We start from the raw sequence: 21,103 nt of genomic DNA, 5'->3' as shown, positions 1-21,103 counted from the left end.
TGATACCTACTGAGTGAAAGTTGTAGTGTAGGTAGTGACTGGTACATCCTGAGTGAAAGTTGTAGTGTAGGTAGTGACTGATACATCCTGCATCATTATGTCAACAAAGGTACTGAGAGTTTTTTAACAATGTACAGTACTGTAGTATCCTAGAGAGACTGGAGAGTGGGAGATGTTCACCAGTTGTAATATTGAAAATAATGTCTTCATGTAACATTGTATTCATTGTGAAATGTAGCATATGATGACTAGATAGAAAGCTATGTTTATCTCGTGGTAATGAGAGTTATGGTTGTGGCAGGTCCTGGGTTAGCCTTCATAGCTTACCCTGAGGCCATCTCCCGCACACTGCCTTACCCACAGATCTGGTCCATTCTGTTTTTCTTCATGCTCTTCACACTTGGACTGGATTCAGAGGTAAGAAGTGACTTGTATGTTTTTTAACCCTTAAACGGTCCAAAGAGATTGACGTTCAAATTCGTAGTGCTACAAAAGTAGATCTACTTTTTTTTACATATTTTCAAATCTAACAAAAAAAATGTAGATAAAAGTTTTTTTTACACGTTTTCAAATGTAAAACAAAAAAGAAGATCTACATTGTTTTACATACTTTCAGATGTTGAAAAAACGTATATAAACGTTTGGACCATTTAAGGGTTAATACTGTACTATTAACTTTATAACTGTTATCCTATCTTAGCTCAGTTGAAATACCAGCACTGTCTTAGGCAGGGGTGAGGAACTTGCGGCCTTCTGAATGAATCAAAATTTTGCATAAGAAATCCTTCTTATTTTTATTGAAAATATGTAACCTTCATGATTTAGTTCTAACTGACCTAATGCAACTTCAACTTTAGACTGTAGGTTTCCCGCCTGACCACCACCACCCAGCCAGAGGCATGTGGGTGAGCGGAGGGTGAGGATAATTGGGAATTGCAATATTATTTTGTTTCTGCTAAAGATAAAATGATTTGCTTATTCTGTGATACTATAGTATCTACACTGAAGGAATTCAATACGCATTAGCATTATGCCACTCATAAGGAACACTAATGCATCAAATTAGATGGAGAAGCACGAAATTTGCATTGAAGAAATTGAAAGGTGGAGAGCAAATGCAATGGCAATTATTCCAAGCAGTGTTAGGACTGAAAAATGATACCACTGAAGCAACCTATAAAGTGGCTTATATACTTGGAGAAGAAGGTAAGCCATTTAGAAATCTTAAAAGACTACATTGTTGAAGTTGTAGGATGCTGAGACCCTGGTAAGGTTCCAAAGTACAAACATCTGTCTCTTTCAAGAAGAACCATAGCTGATTGGCAGCATGAATTGGCCCTCAGCATAACAGAACAACTTCATACAATAATCCGAAAGGAAAACATACTATGAAAGGTTCACTGATTTTGAGAATCATGACCTCGCTGATATAAACATTTCTACCTCACCTAGTTGATGTCTTCAAAGCCCCTAAAGCCCTACAGATGGGGTTAATTGAGCTTCAAAAGATAACATTTTAAAGTCCCTGTTTGATGCTAAGAAAGATCCCATAACATGCACGATGAAATGCTTTCTTGTTTCTCAACCACTTATTGTTGTGAAACCACATTCTCCTACCTTATCCAAATCAAGACATCCTTAAGGTCCCAAATGAAGGAAACCCACCTGGAGGATCAGCTGAAACTATGGACCTCCATGTTTCAACCAAATATCCAAATGCTTTCCCACAAAAAGCAGTCACAACAAAGTCATTAAAAGGTTAATTACATTATGCGAAATAATCGTTATGTGAATGAATTTTCCCCATAAGAAATAATGGAAATAAAATTAATCCGTGCAAGACACCCAAAAGTATGAAAAAAAATTTTTTTTTACCACATGAAATATTAATTTTAATACACACAAACTGAAAAAGGCATGCACACTTACATGACACTTACTTTTATTGAAGATCTGGTGATGATTGATGGGATGGGAGGAGGGGAGAGAGAGTGTTAGTGTTTAGAAGGGGAATCCCCTTCCATTAGGACTTGAGGTAGTAAGTCCTTTTCTGGGGTTACTTCCCTTCTTCTTTTAATGCCACTAGGGCCAGCTTCAGAGTCACTGGACTTCTTTCGCACAAGATATCTGTCCATAGTGGCCTGTACCTCTCGTTCCTTTATCACTTCCCTAAAGTGTTTCACAACATTGTCAGTGTACAGGTTGCCAACACGGCTTGCAATAGCTGTGTGAGGGTGATTTTCATCCATGAAGGTTTGCACTTCAAGCCACTTTGCACAGATTTCCTTTATCTTTGTAGTAGGCAACTTCTTCAATTTCTCTCTCCCCTCCTCTGAACCAGTTTCCCCAGGTCTGGCCTCTTGCTCTTGAAGTTGATCTATCAGCTCATCAGTGGTTAGTTCTTCATTGTCCTCCTCCACCAACTCTTCCACATCCTCCCCACTAACCTCCAACCCCAAGGACTTTCCCAATGCCACAATGGATTCCTCAACTGGCACAGGATTCTCAGGGTTAGCCTCAAACCCTTCAAAATCCCTTTTGTCTACACATTCTGGCCACAGTTTCTTCCAAGCAGAGTTCAAGGTCCTCTTAGTCACTTCCTCCCAAGCCTTACCTATAAGGTTTACACAATTGAGGATATTAAAGTGATCTCTCCAAAACTCTCTTAGAGTCAGTTGAGTTTCTGAGGTCATTACAAAGCACCTTTCAAACAGAGCTTTTGTGTACAGTTTCTTGAAGTTGGAAATAACCTGCTGGTCCATGGGCTGCAGGAGAGGAGTGGTATTAGGAGGCAAAAACTTCACCTTAATGAAGCTCATGTCCCCATAAAGTCGCTCTGCCACGTCTGTAGGATGACCAGGGGCATTGTCTAACACCAGGAGGCACTTAAGTTCTAATTTCTTTTCAGTTAGGTAATCTTTCACATTGGGGGCAAATGCATGGTGTAACCAGTTATAGAAAAATTCCCTAGTGACCCATGCCTTACTGTTTGCCCTCCACAGCACACACAAATTATCCTTGAGGACATTCTTTTGCCTGAACGCTCTGGGAGTTTCAGAGTGATACACTAATAAAGGCTTCACTTTGCAATCACCAGTAGCATTGGCACACATGAGAAGAGTAAGCCTGTCTTTCATAGGCTTATGTCCTGGGAGTGCCTTTTCCTCCTGAGTAATGTAGGTCCTGCTTGGCATTTTCTTCCAGAACAGGCCTGTTTCATCACAATTAAACACTTGTTCAGGTTTCAGTCCTTCAGTTTCTATGTACTCCTTGAATTCCTGCACATATTTTTCAGCCGCTTTGTGGTCCGAACTGGCAGCCTCACCATGCCTTATCACACTATGGATGCCACTACGCTTCTTAAATCTCTCAAACCAACCTTTGCTGGCCTTAAATTCACTCACATCATCACTAGTTGCAGGCATTTTTTTAATTAAATCCTCATGCAACTTCCTAGCCTTTTCACATATGATCGCTTGAGAGACGCTATCTCCTGCTAGCTGTTTTTCATTTATCCACACCAATAAGAGTCTCTCAACATCTTCCATCACTTGCGATCTTTGTTTCGAAAACACAGTTAAACCTTTGGCAAGAACAGCTTCCTTGATTGTCTTTTTGGTGCCCACAATAGTAGCGATGGTTGATTGGGGTTTCTTGTACAACTTGACTAGGTCGGCGATACGCACTCCACTTTCATACTTATCAATGATCTCTTTCTTCATTTCAATGGGTATTCTTACCCTTATTGGTGTACGGTTGGCACTAGAAGCTTTCTTGGGGCCCATGGTCACTTATTTTCCAGAAACAGCACCGAAAACACTGTAATAATACGAAATATTCCGAGTGTATGCTTGGATGTTAGCGCGGAGGCTGGCTGGTAAACAATGGCACGGGCGGCACATGTGAGGCTGGCTGAGGGCGCACATTGGACGCGTCTCGGACGAAAATCGGTGAGCGGGTTTTTAATCGGTATGCGCGGCAAAAATTTTGCGATTAAAGTAAGCGGTATGCGAAATAATCGCTATGCGATGCCATCGTTATGTGGGGGTCCACTGTATACTCAAAAATTTTAGCGGCTTCAAATCAAGCACGAGAAAGCTGGTAGGCCCACATGTAGAGAATGTGTCTTCAGTGTGCACAGCATAAAAAGAAATCCTGTATTACTGATGATTGTGTTCTGGTTTTTTGTTCCCATAAGGAATATTGTGAAGTAGATTAGTCCATTTCACAGCCCCAAACATACACGTACTTGGTCTCGTATTTATGGTTTTATTCTTGTTTTCTTGGTCTCAGATATGGAAAACATATTATAGAAATAGAGGTGATTTTGATTGGCTTTACTATGAAAAGAACCTGAAATGGAGCTCAAAGTAGGGGAAATGTTTGATTTTTGCCTTTGTTCAAAAGTAAACAAATGATGTCATTGTCCAATAAATGTCCAACTAGCCATTCTAATATGCAGTCATGAATGGGTTGACATTATTTATACAATTATTACAATATTGCAGTAGTCTGCATAACAGTAAATCTTATTTTTTGTTTGAATAAAAATTCAAAATAGAAAGCAAGAGTAATATCAGAGGGGCCTAGAGACGTGATTGATAACAAAGAAAATGTTATTTTAGAGCCAGGAATGTCTGCATTGTTCATTCTGGACCCTATTTTGAAATTGGCATATTTTTAATATGCATGAAATTGGCCAAATTGCAAATTTCTGACCACGTTATTGGGTAGTTGAAATCAGTAAATGGGCAGTTTCTTGTACTCAATTGATAGAACAAATGGAGTTCTAAAGAAATACCTATGAGAATTTGGTAGACTGGAACAATGGAATTAGCCGAAAATAGGGCTCAAAGTGATGTCACTAGGCAATATTAATTTTCCAACTCCATTATAATCTCGTAGGACCACCGTCGTAAATGCAGTCCATCACTGACTGCAATGTTATTATGTGGTGTGTGTGTGTGTGTCTGTAATATTTCTTTTTTACACAGTTGAGTTTACAGGATAAGAGCTGTCAGTGTATTTCAGATAATTTCAATGCTTAGTTTTGTTTAAGGTATACAGTACTACCATCCTCTCTGGTATGCAGCATTTAAGAGTCAGTACCTAGTTACTGGTAGGTGAAAAGGGACAGTGGGTGGAAAGAACTATGCCCAGCATTTCCACCTAAGTAGGATTGAATCCTAGTCTCTTAGTTGTGTGCCAAGGATGATACCACTTGAGCCAGAATGAGTGAATAATAAACAGTCATAACATTGGCTCAGCAAATCTGGGATAGTTTTTTTTTCAATTCATATTTTAGTTGCAAAGTTAATACAGCCTCTCCTCACTTAATGATGGAATTCCATTCCTAAACACCAGAGCACTGCTTACTCACGATGCATTACTCTAACAGAGTAAAGATCAAACCAGCGAGTGGCACAACCAATGAGTCGTCCAAACTAGCACTTGCAGCTGTCGTTAGTGGCAGGCTGCAAGTCAAATGTAATGCGATTTTATCGCTCAAAGAGGCCTTTGTTGTCGTCTGTACAGACGACACAGAGGCTGAGAAACTACTTACCACTACTGCTACTACCACTCTACGAGACCAGGGATTTCTTGTCTTGACTTCCCCAGCACTGAGGGCCAGGAGAACTGTGTTCCTCAAGCGACTCGACAACCTTATCACTGTACAGGCCACTGAAGAAATCAAGTCATCTATCGAAGCAAAGAACCCTTGGGCCAAGGTGGACTTCATTACTAAAATACCCAATGCTTCATCCATGCTGAAGGTCACCTTCAGTGACGTCAACATGGCAGCCAGAGCTCTCGCTGAGGGCCTGGCTATTCACTACTTCCACATCAACCCAGCCTTCATCGAAGCAGAGAAATTCCAACATATCTCACAGTGCTATAATTGTTACTCATACTTACACACCACAAATGATTGTCCTACCAAGGACAAGAAGTTCTGCTCCACCTGTGGCCGTGAGGGTCATGACTTCAAGAATTGCACTACTGCTTCACCACCTAAATGCTTGAACTGCAAGAATGACCACCATACTCTTGCTGCCAGGTGCCCTACCAGAAGAGACATACTCAAGAAACAACAACAACAACAAAAGAAACCCAACCCACAAGCAACCACATATTCTGCTATCGCCAAGCTTCAAGCAGACACTACCAAGATACTACAAGCCACGCAAGCTGCTCCCACCACTTCCCTGCCAGCACCTACTGCCGACTCCACCAAGATTCTTTATTGCATTATGTATGCTCATGTACAGAATGCAGCTGAGCCTGGTTCCTTCAACACCACCATCAATGAACTTTTCAAACTAAATAATATGCCTGGCCTCACATTCCCTGCATCACCACCTTCCACTGAGATCCTAAAATCTACTGCAAATATTACCAGCATCACCGCTGCTCCACCGCTGTCACAACCTCCACTAGACACAGAGATGGACCAATCAGAGACCACTGAGACGTCGGCAAACCCCACCAATGAGAGTCCACTACCGCTTGCATCCACTGCTAGAGCAACTGACCAGTCGGAAATCTCGCCTTCACCAGTTCAGCCACCAGCCAAGAAAGCAAAAACACAAGAAAATGCGGATGCACCTCACGGTGCCACTGCCACTGACACTGCTGCACCACAACAAGTCCGATATCTGAAGGGTGTATACTTCTACACAACCAAGCAGTATAAGAACACAATGCTGTCTTCAGAAATCCATCAGCACCTCCAGGACGGAACAGTCAAGTATACCTACGACCAAACTGTTACATACACCACTGCAGACATGACCAGACTACTCACTGCCAACACCCAACACCTTGTGGAAGTCGAGTACACCTCAAAGAGGAAATTCAGGATGCTTCAGAATGGGGACCTTGAAGACGGTACCCTCGTCTAGCACGACTATCCATGACCATTCACCCAGCACTTTGCTGTCCGCTAAAGCTGGGGTGTGGCTCCAATCGACCCTGTAACTGCTGCCTCTGCCCGACTGCGCTTCTCTTTGGGGAAGGCAGCGCAAGATAGAAGAAGATGACACCCTCCAACCAGAGGGCCAAGAAAGAAGAAAGAAGATGATGATCGTCACCCCCCACCCGGGGGGGAAACTGCCGGGTCACCATCTGGAGAAGACCTGGGCCGGAAGTACCAGCGAATCAACATGAATGAAAATGAACACCAACACACGACACTCCACACAGGAGAGCACAGCGCTAGCACGATCGACACCATGCCTAGCCCTTCTAGGGCAGGGTTGGTGCCAGAGCCCGAGTTTGTAGCTCACAAGATGAGGGGGGTACTTGTGCCTCCTCCCATGGGAGACTTAGGTCTCAGACACTCCCTAGACAGGGAGCCAGTGCCGGGCCACCACTTGGAAGGGCCCGGGCCGGGAGAATACCGGCGAATCTTTAACAACAATGTATTGTTTGTAATGGGAAGCTTTAGGTAGTAGTCGTTTTGATAAGGACCTGCCTCGCATGGGCCAGTAGGCCTTCTGCAGTGTTCCTCCATTCTTATGTTCTTAACCATCTTTGATATTGTTTAATGTCACCTTTGCATCATTTATAACATTTCTGATATATTTTTAAATGTTTATTCAGTAGTGTACTGTATATTGAAATAAACAGAATAGAGGATTGATGCTTATTCTCCTTAACTTATCTTTATATATATACACTTATTCCTCTTACAGTTTGCATTTATGGAGACCGTATTAACTTCCCTGTACGACACTAGCCCGAGGATGCGACACCACAAGGTGCTGCTCACTAGCAGCCTCTGTGCTTCCTGCTTCCTCCTCGGTATCCCACTATGTGCCACAGTCAGTCTCCAGTCTTCTTTATACTGTATTTATCTTCCTTGCAATAGCTCTGCACATGATGGCCTTAATGCCAACCTCCAAGTTGTAACTTCACTTGTTAAGGTTATGCAAAGGAAAGTTAGCCCACAAGATATTATAGAAAATGTTAGTAGTGTGTTTTACAATGGTCACTTATATTCATGATTAGTTATGGTGCAAGGAAGAAGCACATCTGTAAATTATTACTTTTATTTGTTAATTACTCTGCAAACAACTTTTACGAACATTTGTTCAGAGAAATATATACATAACTGTACATAGATTTATTAAGATTAAATAATCGTTTTTAGCCAAACTGAGTGTACAATATACGGTGGTACCTCGGGATACAAAGTTAATTTGTTCCAGAAGGCTGTTCAAGTGCTGATACTGAACGAATTTGTTCCCATAAGGAATACTAATGTAAATTAGATTAATCCATTTCAGACCCCCAAAAATACACTTACAATCGCACTTACGTAAATACACTTTCATAATTGTTTGAGTTTTGAGCTATTTGTATCCCGAGGTACCACTGTATGTAATGTCTTTTGCTATAACTTTGTGAAAATTAGTATGAATGTCAAAATACGTATATGTATTCTTTGGAACTAAGTTTTAACTCAGTTTAGGCTGGCCATCAATTGCTTGGATAGGATTAAGCTTTGTTATATTACAGTATATCATGTTTAGCAAGGACTGGTAAGTGTAAAAAGTTAATTTGGGTGCAAACTGCATATTGTACCATGCTAATTTAAGAAAATTTTCCTAGTTTGACTGCTGTAGCTATAAATTATGGCTTACATGTAAAATTATTATGAAAATGTTATACAGTACTGACAAGTAGATGTACAACAGTTGGGTATTTTTGAAATGTTTTGCCCACACAGTAGGCTTCTTCAGTCAGATACAGAGTTGGCTAAATATGGAGATAGCACAAGCAGTGGCAAGGTGGAGATGATGTGATCAGTCCTCCAACCTTGAAGACTTGATAATCAAATATATATTCTTAAAGGAGTGGCTTGATAAGCCAGTGGAAGGCCTCGGTCAGATGACCAGAAGCTTCAGTGGCGGTTCATCATATGACAGAGACCTGCATCAGGAAACACTTTCCCTGTTTCCTGATTAATCTTACCTAACTTTGAAGAAGTAATTTTTGAGGTGATCATTCCTTCAGCCTAGAAAAGAGTTTAGCTTCATAGTGTGGAACATTATTCCACACATTGTTCCATAGTGTGGAACAATGTGTGGAACAATGTTCCACACTATAAAGATGAACTCAAGGACTGACCCCTCAAAAACTACTACTTCAAGATTGATAGACTGATCACATCATCTTTACCTTGCCACTGCTTCTGTTGGCCTCATATTTAGTCTCTATATTTGTCTAGAGAAGCCTACAATATAGGCAAAACATTTCAACAATAAAGATATCCAACTGGAACAAGTGTTTCTTACTCAGTACATACTGTGTAAAAAAGAATAGTAGTAAGTACTCTTTATTGAAATTTGTTAGATACAGTAATTTATAACAATTGTACTGTATTTATATTTGTTTTAAGTCAGTTAATGTTTAAACTGTGATACTGGCTCCCTCATCTGTGTGTGTCAGTGTAACTTGTCATAAACATTGTCACAAACTTCTTGGGTATTGTGTATTTAAACCATGATGTTATTGCTGCTTAATTTTGTTTGCAGATGGGACAATATATCTTCTACTTGATCGACACTTTTGGAGGTGGCATTGGTGTGCTGCTTATTGCTATCTTCGAGCTGATTGGCCTTCACTGGGTGTATGGGGTGCAACGTTTTAGTAATGATCTCAAGTTCATGTTGGGCTACAGCCCATCCATGTTTTGGAAAGTCTGTTGGGTCTTCATTGATCCAATTTCACTGATGGTAAGGAAGGTTATGCAAAGTTTTAGCAGCACTTACTGATACTTGTCTATTTAATTAGGAATTACTAGATATCCCTCAAAAGAGAGATTTTTTTTCTACCCAACTTTTCATTCTTATATTATTCTTAACTCAGGAATGCCTCATCGAGTCAGCTTCAAAATTTCAACACTTGTACATACAACAATAAACAACAATAGAACTTGTCGTTTTTATTACGTTCATAAAACAAGAGGACCTCATTTGGTTGTTTCCAAATCTTCAACACTGGTTTATGGTAACTATTGGCATGTGCAGGTGACCTGTGACCAAACATGTAGCAGTAGTTCCAAGATAATGGAGGAGAGTGCATCTCAGACCATTAATTACTCAACAAAAGGCTGCAGTCAGAATGATAACAAATTCCCACTACAGGCAGCACATTCCACCAATATTCAAAACTCTAAACCTACTCACCGTACAAAACATCCATACTTATTATTGTACCTACTACATACATAGAACACTTAACTCGGATATAAACCCTCCCCTCAAACGTCTCCTTACCAACCTCAACAGAACACATGACCATAACACAAGGCACAGATCACTCTTTGATGTTCCTCGTGTCCATCTCGCACTATGCAAAAACTCAATGCACATAAAAGGCCCAAAAATTTGGAATTCATTACCTGTGAATATAAAAAAAACAGTTTATAAATTCAAGTCTCTTCTTAAAAATCACTTACTCACCCAGAACTAAATAAATACTGAATATTTGTATCTCATAAATCTTTAACCCTTTGACTGTCGAAAGGCCCAATCCTGAAGTGTCTCCTGGTGTCACAAAATATTTGAAAAAAAATTATTTTTCCTTATGAAAATGTGAAGATTATTTTTCTGATTGTTTTAGTCCAAAAAAAAAAAAATTCCCATCAGTACTTACCCAGACATAGAGGCATGAAGTTTGCAGAAGATGAGCCGCGTATGGCAACAGCAGCGACTGCCGCTCACCTGGTAAACTTTGGTTTACTTGTATTTGAAGGTTTATTGTTTTTTTCACTATTTTATTTTTTCACATAACTTATGTGGCCTGTGAGATCAAAGTAAGGTGCAATGTACATATATACACTCCTTGTATGCAACACAATAAGCACACAAACATAATTATCAATATATTGTTTACAAAACTTGTTTACAAAGACAAACAATACAAAAAATTGTTTATTACTATTGTTCTATAATATATATACCAGTGTACAGTCACCGAATATATTCCTAGAAGTTCTGCAGCTTGTGGAACTCTTTGAAACATGTTTTCATACACAACGGTGTTTTACACTCCTTACACATAAAACCAGTGTGTGTGCATTTTGTGGAAGTTTTTTTTTTATGTGCAAAGACAAAACACCTCGTCTGAGCAGTTTTCTTCAAAGTATTAGCAGGCAGTTGTGTTATGTAGTTATCCTAGGTAAATGGTCGTGTGTCATCATTCCTTCCTGCATTCCTTTCCTACCTTCCTGCATTCCTTTCCTACCTTCCTTCCTACATTCCTTCGTCTTTCCTTACTTTTTTCCTTTCATCTCGTCCTTCCTTCATTTCTGCCTTCCATTCTTCCTTCTGGTTTCTGTAATATATATACTGTACACATATATAGTCACTAGATACTTTCATATAACTGCTATTTTCTTCATTCAGCAAGCTTTTCTTGTGTGCAAGTGTGTGGCTTATAATTGTTTTGAGTCAGGAGTCGGCAGCTGTCAAAATGACATATTATCTCATTACTCACTCCCCCTACCACCTGTCAAAACAATGGGGTCGGATGCTGCTTCTCCTCCATTCTATCTAATTATCTTTCTCCCTCAGTCTCTCTCTTTCTATCTGTCTGTCTATCTCTGTCTCACAGGTACACATAAATACAAGTATACATAGTGTAAATTACCTAGGATAGCCCAAAAAATCCAGACAAAGTGCTATACTCTGCTTGAAGATGTGAGTAAACGTGATGATGACGCAGTCTTGTGGCTCTCTCTGAGACAGAGAGCTAAACGGATAGACAGGGAGCTTGACAGACAGACACACAGAAATGTTTGTGTACCAGCAAAAACAAAGAGAGGGCGATGGTCATCTAATCTTTTCTTATCAGCTGCATCCTCCCCCACCCTCGTTTACCCTCATCAAACGTCAGCTCTTATCCGATGTTATCTTCCCTTATCTTGTCACTGTCATGGGGTGGACTGTTTTTCATGCTTCAAGGGAACATATTACACAGTATTATATATTATTATGTATTATTATTATTATGTAGTATTATTATTTCTTCTGCTGCTGCTGCTGCTGCTGCTGCTGCTGCTGCTGCTGCTGCTGCTGCTGCTGCTGGTGCTGCTGCTGCTAGCTGCTGCTGCTGCTGCTGCTGCTGCTGCTGCCTGCCTTCCTGCTGCTGCTGCTGCTGCTGCTGCTGCTGCTGCTGCTGCTGCTGCTGCTGCTGCTGCTGCTGCTGCTGCTGCTGCTGCTGCTGCTGCTGCTGCTGCTGCTGCTGCTGCTGCTGCTGCTGCTGCTGCTGCTGCTGCTGCTGCTGCTGCTGCTGCTGCTGCTGCTGCTGCTGCTGCTGCTGCTGCTGCTGCTGCTGCTGCTGCTGCTTCTGCTGCTGCTGCTGCTGCTGCTGCTGCTGCTGCTGCTGCTGCTGCTGCTGCTGCTGCTGCTGCTGCTGCTGCTGCTGCTGCTGCTGCTGCTGCTGCTGCTGCTGCTGCTGCTGCTGCTGCTGCTGCTGCTGCTGCTGCTGCTGCTGCTGCTGCTGCTGCTGCTGCTGCTGCTGCTGCTGCTGGTGCTGCTGCTGCTGCTGCTGCTGGTGGTGCTGGTGCTGCTGCTGCTGCTGCTGCTCCTGCTGCTACTCCTTCTACTCCTGCTCCTCTTCCTCCTGCTGTTGCTGCTGCTGCTACTGCTCCTCTTCCTCCTGCTGCTGCTGCTCCTGCTGCTGCTGCTCCTGCTGCTGCTCCTGCTGCTGCTGCTGCTGCTCCTGCTGCTACTCCTGCTGCTGCTGCTGCTCCTGCTGCTGCTTCTGCTGCTGCTGCTGCTGCTGCTCCTGCCGCTACTCCTGTTCCTCTTCCTGCTGCTGCTCCTCCTCCTCCTCTTCCTGCTGCTTCTGCTGCTGCTCCTGCTCCTCCTGCTCCTCCTCCTCCTCCTCCTCCTCCTCCTCCTCTTCCTGCTGCTCCTCTTCCTCCTCTTCCTGCTGCTGCTGCTCCTCTTCCTCCTCTTCCTGCTCCTCCTCCTCTTCCTCCTCTTGCTGCTCCTCCTCTGCTCTTCTCCTGCTCCTCCTCCTCCTCTTCTGCTGCTGCTGCTCCTCCTGCTGCTACTCCTCTTCTCCTCTTCCTCCTCCTGCTGCTGCTCCTCCTGCTGCTGCTCCTCCTGCTGCTTCTCCTCCTGCTGCTGCTCCTCCTCCTCTTCCTCTTCTCCTCCTCCTCCTCCTCCTCCTCCTCCTCCCTCCTCCATTGCTTTTGGTCTCAAACTCCTCTAAATCATGAAATTGATCTTCACTGACACTTCCATCTGTGTTAGAGCATCACTTGGGAAGAGAAGAGTCCCAGATTTGCTGGGGAGTCACATATTTCTTACTGCTAGACATGCTGAAAAAGGACGACTGAAATGGCATTCCCACAATGCACCACTGGCTCCCCAATTTTTTTTATATGGTGCACACTGACCATGGAGACCCATTCTCTCACATGTGGACCTACCAGCTTTCTCCTGCTTGATTTGAAGCCGCTAGAATTTATGTGTATAGATAGGTCAAACACGGTATCTCCTATGACGTATATATATATATATATATGACCGCGACAGTCAAGGGGTTAACCTGTGGTCCTATCAAACTTTGTTTTTTTTTTAATTACATTACCTAACAAAATACTCCATTCTACTGAATGCACAGCAACTCAGTAAATGACCATATGACCTGTCTTTGAAATACAGTGGACCCCTGGTTCGCGAAGCCATCGGTATCCGATAAATCCAGTATCCGAAGCATTATATCGCAAAAAATTTGCCTCGGTTCCCGTTACAAAACTCGGTATGCGATACGATTCGTACGAGACGTGTCCAGTGTTTACAAGCCAGCCAGTGTGCGCGCATCTAAGGATACATTCGGTACATTCTATATTATCCATATTATCACTGTTTTTGGTGCTTGTTTCTGCAAAATAAGTCACCATGGGCCCCAAGAAAGCTTCTAGTGCCAAACCATCGAGACCAAGAGTGCTAATGACTATTGAAATTAAGGAAATGTGTGCAAAGTGGCTTGAAGTGCAAACCTTTTTTGATGAAAATCACCCTGACACAGCTACTGCAAGCCGTGTTGGCAACCTGTACACTGACAATGTTGTGAACCACTTTAGGAAAGTCATAAAGGAATGAGAGGTACAGGCCTCTATGGACAGATATGTTGTGCGACAGAAGTCCAGTGACTCTCAAGCTGGTCCTAGTGGCATTAAAAGAAGAAGGGAAGTAACCCCGGAAAAGGACTTGCTACCTCAAGTCCTAATGGAGGGGGATTTCCCTTTTAAACATTAAAAACTTCGACACTCTCTCCTCCTCCCATCCCATCAATCTTATTATCACACTGGCCGATTCCCACCAAGGCAGGGTGGCCCGAAAAAGAAAAACTTTCACCATCATTCACTCCATCACTGTCTTGCCAGAAGGGTGCTTTACACTACAGTTTTTAAACTGCAACATTAACACCCCTCCTTCAGAGTGCAGGCACTGTACTTCCCATCTCCAGGACTCAAGTCCGGCCTGCCGGTTTCCCTGAATCCCTTCATAAATGTTACTTTGCTCACACTCCAACAGCACGTCAAGTATTAAAAACCATTTGTCTCCATTCACTCCTATCAAACACGCTCACGCATGCCTGCTGGAAGTCCAAGCCCCTCGCACACAAAACCTCCTTTACCCCCTCCCTCCAACCCTTCCTAGGCCGACCCCTACCCCGCCTTCCTTCCACTACAGACTGATACACTCTTGAAGTCATTCTGTTTCGCTCCATTCTCTCTACATGTCCGAACCACCTCAACAACCCTTCCTCAGCCCTCTGGACAACAGTTTTGGTAATCCCGCACCTCCTCCTAACTTCCAAACTACGAATTCTCTGCATTATATTCACACCACACATTGCCCTCAGACATGACATCTCCACTGCTTCCAGCCTTCTCCTCGCTGCAACATTCATCACCCACGCTTCACACCCATATAAGAGCGTTGGTAAAACTATACTCTCATACATTCCCCTCTTTGCCTCCAAGGACAAAGTTCTTTGTCTCCACAGACTCCTAAGTGCACCACTCACTCTTTTTCCCTCATCAATTCTATGATTCACCTCATCTTTCATAGACCCATCCGCTGACACGTCCACTCCCAAATATCTGAATACGTTCACCTCCTCCATACTCTCTCCCTCCAATCTGATATTCAATCTTTCATCACCTAATCTTTTTGTTATCCTCATAACCTTACTCTTTCCTGTATTCACCTTTAATTTTCTTCTTTTGCACACCCTACCAAATTCATCCACCAATCTCTGCAGCTTCTCTTCAGAATCTCCCAAGAGCACAGTGTCATCAGCAAAGAGCAGCTGTGACAACTCCCACTTTGTGTGTGATTCTTTATCTTTTAACTCCACGCCTCTTGCCAAGACCCTCGCATTTACTTCTCTTACAACCCCATCTATAAATATATTAAACAACCACGGTGACATCACACATCCTTGTCTAAGGCCTACTTTTACTGGGAAAAAATTTCCCTCTTTCCTACATACTCTAACTTGAGCCTCACTATCCTCGTAAAAACTCTTCACTGCTTTCAGTAACCTACCTCCTACACCATACACTTGCAACATCTGCCACATTGCCCCCCCTATCCACCCTGTCATACGCCTTTTCCAAATCCATAAATGCCACAAAGACCTCTTTAGCCTTATCTAAATACTGTTCACTTATATGTTTCACTGTAAACACCTGGTCCACACACCCCCTACCTTTACATGATGGTAGGATTGCTGATGTCCTTTTTTTTCTGTCTCTTAAACATGCAAGATTTCAGGTACATCTTGCTACTTCTACTTACACTTAGGTCACACTACACATACATGTACAAGCATATACGTATATACATACCCCACTGGGTTTTCTTCTATTTTCTTTCTAGTTCTTGTTCTTGTTTATTTCCTCTTATCTCCATGGGGAAGTGAAACAGAATTCTTCCTCCGTAAGCCATGCATGTCGTAAGAGGCGACTAAAATGCTGGGAGCAAGGGGCTGGTAACCCTTTCTCCTGTATATATTACTAAATTTAGAAGGAGGAACTTTTGTTTTTCCTTTTGGGCCACCCCACCTCAGTGGGATATGGCTGGTGCATTGAAAGAAAGAAGAAAGAATATTTAATACAACATAACCAGTTATTCTGGTACTATTATTTAAAGTGTACTGTAGCAATTGGGTTTTTCTTGTGACTAACAGAAAGTTGTGGGTGGGTATAATACAGTTAATTTTAATACAATAGTTACATGTAGTGAGCATACTAAATTCCTGGTACATATTAACTTACCAATTTGGACCACTGGTAGAACACACCCTAACGTTACCTAGCCAGTGAGAAATACGATGGCCAACACAATCTACTGAACAAAGGTAAACGGTACTTGTATAGAGGTATGCTGTAGGAAGTCACTGGTGTCCTGCAGTATTTCACTATTTATTCACTAAATTTCAAAACTATTATCCAGAGGGCTGAGGAGGGGTTGTTGAGGTGATTTGGACATGTAGAGAGGATGGAACAAAATAGAATGACTTCGAGAGTGTATAAATCTCTAGTGGAGGGAAGGTGAGGTAGGGGTCAGCTTAGGAAAGGTTGGAGGTTTTTTGTGCGAGGGGTTTGGACTTCCAGCAAGCATGCGTGAGTGTATTTGATAGAAGTGAATGGAGATAAATGGTTTTTAATACTTGACGTGCTATTGGAGTGTGAGCAAAGTAACATTTATAAAGGGATTCAGGGAAATCGGCAGGTCGGACTTGAGTCCTGGAGATTGGAAGTAGAGTGTCTGCACTCTGAAGGAGGGGTGTTACTGTTGTAGTTTTATAACTGTAGTGTAAGCACCCTTCTGGCAAGACAGTGATGGAGTGAATGAATGATGAAAGTTTTTCTTTTTCGGGCCACCCTACGTTGGTGGGAACCGGCCGATGTGTTAATAAAAAAAACAATAATTTCAGTGGTTTCCTTCTATCTTGCACCAACCAAGCCCACAGAAGTCACTGTGATTATTAAAACACTTAAAAAATAAATCAGGATATCTAGCTCAGTGTAGGAAGTAGGTTGGTAGACAGCAACCATCCAGGGAGGTACTACCATCCTGCCAAGTGAGTGTAAAACGAAAGCCTGTAATTGTTTTACATGATGGTAGGATTGCTGGTGTCTTTTGTCTGTCTCATAAATATGCAAGATTACAGGTATGTCTTGCTACTTCTACTTACACTTAGGTCACACTACACTTACATAATTGGTCGCATTCGGAGGTAATCGTTATGCGGGGGTCCACTGTACTTGCAACATCTGCCACATTGCTCCCCTATCCACTCTATCATATGCCTTTTCTAAATCCATAAATGCAATAAAAACTTCCCTACCTTTATCTAAATACTGTTCACATATATGCTTCAATGTAAACACTTGATCTACACACCCCCTACCCACTCTGAAACCTCCTTGCTCATCCGCAATCCTACATTCTGTCTTACCTCTAATTCTTTCAATTATAACCCTACCGTACACTTTTCCTGGTATACTCAATAAACTTATTCCTCTATAATTTTTACAGTCTCTTTTGTCCCCTTTCCCTTTATATAAAGGGACTATACATGCTCTCCACCAATCCCTAGGTACCTTCCCCTCTTTCATACATTTATTAAACAAAAGTACCAACCACTCCAACACTTTATTCCCCCCTGCTTTTAACATTTCTGTCATGATCCCATCAGTTCCAGCTGCTTTACCCCCTTTCATTCTACGTAATGCCTCGCGTACCTCCCCCACACTTACATTCTGCTCTTCTTCACTCCTAAAAGATGGTCTACCTCCCTGACCAGTACATGAAATTACCGCCTCCCTTTCTTCCTCAACATTTAAAAGTTCCTCAAAATATTCTCACCATCTACCTAATACCTCCCTCTCCCCATCTACTAACTCCCCTACTCTGTTTTTAACTGACAAATCCATACTTTCCCTAGGCTTTCTTAACTTGTTTAACTCACTCCAAAATTTTTTCTTATTTTCATTAAAATTTCTTGACAGTGCCTCTCCCACTCTATCATCTGCTCTCCTTTTACACTCTCTCACCACTCTCTTCACCTTTCTTTTACTCTCCATATACTCTGCTCTTCTTATAACACTTCTGCTTTGTAAAAACCTCTCATAAGCTAACTTTTTCTCTTTTATCACACCCTTTACTTCATCATTCCACCAATCACTCCTCTTTCCACCTGCCCCCACCCTCCTATAACCACAAACTTCTGCCCCACATTCTAATACTGCATTTTTAAAACTATTCCAACCCTCTTCAACCCCCCTACTACTCATCTTTGCACTAGCCCACCTTTCTGCCAACAGTCGCTTATATCTCCCCCGAACTTCCTCCTCCCTTAGTTTATACACTTTCACCTCCCTCTTACTTGTTGTTGCCACCTTCCTCTTTTCCCATCTACCTCTTACTCTAACTGTAGCTACAACTAAATAATGATCCGATATATCAGTTGCCCCTCTATAAACATGTGCATCCTGGAGCCTACCCATCAACCTTTTATCCACCAATACATAATCTAACAAACTACTTTCATTATGTGCTACATCATACCTTGTATATTTATTTATCCTCTTTTTCATAAAATATGTATTACTTATTACCAAATCTCTTTCTACACATAGCTCAATTAAAGGCTCCCCATTTACATTTACCCCTGGCACCCCAAATTTACCTACTACTCCCTCCATAACATTTTTACCCACTTTAGCATTGAAATCCCCAACCACCATTACTCTCACACTTGATTCAAAACTTCCCATGCATTCACTCAACATTTCCCAAAATCTCTCTCTCTCCTCTACACTTCTCTCTTCTCCAGGTGCATATATGCTTACTATAACCCCCTTTTCACATAAAATCTTTATTTTACCCCACATAATCCTTGAATTAATACATTTATAGTCCCTCTTTTCCTGCCATATCTTATCCTTCAACGTTATTGCTACTCCTTCTTTAGCTCTAAATCTATTTGAAACCCCTGACCTAATCCCATTTATTCCTCTCCATTGAAACTCTCCCACCCCCTTCAGCTTTGTTTCACTTAAAGCCAGGACATCCAGCTTCTTCTCATTCATAACATCCACAATCATTTCTTTCTTATCATTTGCACAACATCCACGCACATTCAGACTTCCCACTTTGACAATTTTCTTCTTCTTATTCTTTTTAGTAATCTTTACAGGAAAAGGGGTTTCTAGCCCATTGTTCCCAGCATTTTAGTTGACCTTTACAACACGCATGGCTTACAGAGGAAAGATTCTTATTCCACTTCCCCGTGGATATAAAAGGAAAAGTAATAAGACCAAGAACTATTAAGATAAAATCAAAGAAAACTCAGATGAGTGTGTATAAATAAACGTGTACATGTATGTGTAGTGTGACCTAAGTGTAAGTAGAAGTAGCAAGACATACCTCTAATCTTGCATATTTATGAGACAGACAAAAGACACCAGCAATCCTACCATCATGTAAAACAATTACAGGCTTTTGTTTTACATTCACTTGGCAGGACGGTAGTTCCCTGGGTGGTTGCTGTCTACCAACTACTAAAGGCTAATAACCCAACAGAAAGCACAGTAAGACACGATAATGTCTTCAAAGACCCATACCTACTCACCGTACAGAACATTCATACGGTTGTGCTTCTACATTTACAGAACTGTTAAAACTTTCTTGATAGTTGCAACAGGACCCATAAATTTTGATGTACATAAAAGGGCCTAGAATCTGTAAAACTCTAGAACTGCAGATTCAAAAAAAACTAAACCATTAACCCTGTCAGGGTCCAAAGGCCAAATTTCAAAGTGTGCACCAGGGTTTTTCTTATGAAATGGTAGAGAATCTTTTTCTGAAGGTAATAAAATAAAAAGTACAAAATTTGATGGAAAATTGACGAAATTATGCTCTTGCGAATTTTGATTCAATATTTACGCATTGGTGATTTTGCCGACTTTGACTCCCATTTTAGGCCAATTACATTATTCCAGTTGACCAAATTCTTAGCTATTTCACTATTATTACTTCTATTCTATCAATTGAGCACAAGAAATTGCCACGTCAACTGTTTCAACTACAAAATAAAGTGATCAGAAAATGGTAATTTGGCCAATTTAATGGAAAGTTCAAAATATTCCTATTTCAAAATAGGGTCCAGAATAAACAGTGCAGGTATTCCTGGCACTAAACTAACATTTCCTCTGTTCATTAGTTACATTTTGAGGCTTTACAAATGAATTTCATTTTTATTTTTTATTCACATAATGAATTTTTATTCAAACCAAAAAAAAAGAAGATTTACTGTTATGCAATATTGTAATAATTGTATAAATAATATCACCACATTTGTGAATATATATTTGACCCACCAGCTGGTGTGTATTAGACGTGTGAGGTCATTTGTTTACTCTTGAACATTGGCAAAAATTTAACATTTCCTCAACTTTGAGCTCAGTTTCAACCATTTCCAGTACTAAAACCAATCAAAATCATCTCTGTTTCTTTAACATATCTTTCATTCTATCAAATGAGACCAAGAAATTGCAAATACAACTATAAAAACATACGAAAAAACACTGCAAAGTCGCTGTTTTAATAAAAAATTACGGTCTCAGTTTTTTTAACATTTTATAATTGAATTCATATCTGTATAAACAATTTATTACAATGGTTAACAATTTGTAAAGCTTTTAAATATGTAAATTACTGTAGTTCACTATTATTATTATTATTATTATTATTATTATTATTATTATTATTATTATTATATTACTGCAATTTGCTTAGCTATAAAAATGTTGGAGCCATCCCAGGACCTATTATATAACACTGAAATTTTTTCACCACCACCCATGGGATGGGTATGGGGATACATAATAAAGCTATCAGACTAACTTACAATTCACAAACAAGTTGCATTCTTTTTTTTTTTTTTTTTTTTTTTAGTTTTCTAACAATCTGTTTATTTAGAAAACAATAGTACAAAGGATAGGTATGTTTGATGCACATTCCTGCTTCTGTTTAGTAGTTTTAAAACTTAAATGAAT

At 41.0% G+C, this 21,103-nt stretch overlaps 1 protein-coding gene across 1 annotated transcript in view; it reads left to right on the top strand.

The window, feature by feature from the left end:
* The first annotated feature begins 232 nt into the window (after positions 1–232).
* Positions 233–21,103, top strand: part of LOC138851648 (sodium- and chloride-dependent glycine transporter 2-like) — a 42,297-nt gene continuing 21,426 nt past the window's right edge. The window contains exons 1-3 of the mRNA XM_070080980.1: positions 233–417; positions 7,695–7,823; positions 9,540–9,740. Coding sequence (XP_069937081.1) covers positions 280–417; positions 7,695–7,823; positions 9,540–9,740 — 468 coding nt within the window. The 5' untranslated portion in view covers positions 233–279. The remainder of the gene's footprint in view (positions 418–7,694; positions 7,824–9,539; positions 9,741–21,103) is intronic.

This window comes from Cherax quadricarinatus, unplaced genomic scaffold (assembly GCF_038502225.1).
Source record: "Cherax quadricarinatus isolate ZL_2023a unplaced genomic scaffold, ASM3850222v1 Contig1395, whole genome shotgun sequence".
Classification (NCBI taxonomy): Eukaryota; Metazoa; Arthropoda; class Malacostraca; order Decapoda; family Parastacidae; genus Cherax; species Cherax quadricarinatus.
Note: the sequence above shows the minus strand (reverse complement) of the source record. Positions and strands in the feature narration are given on the sequence as shown.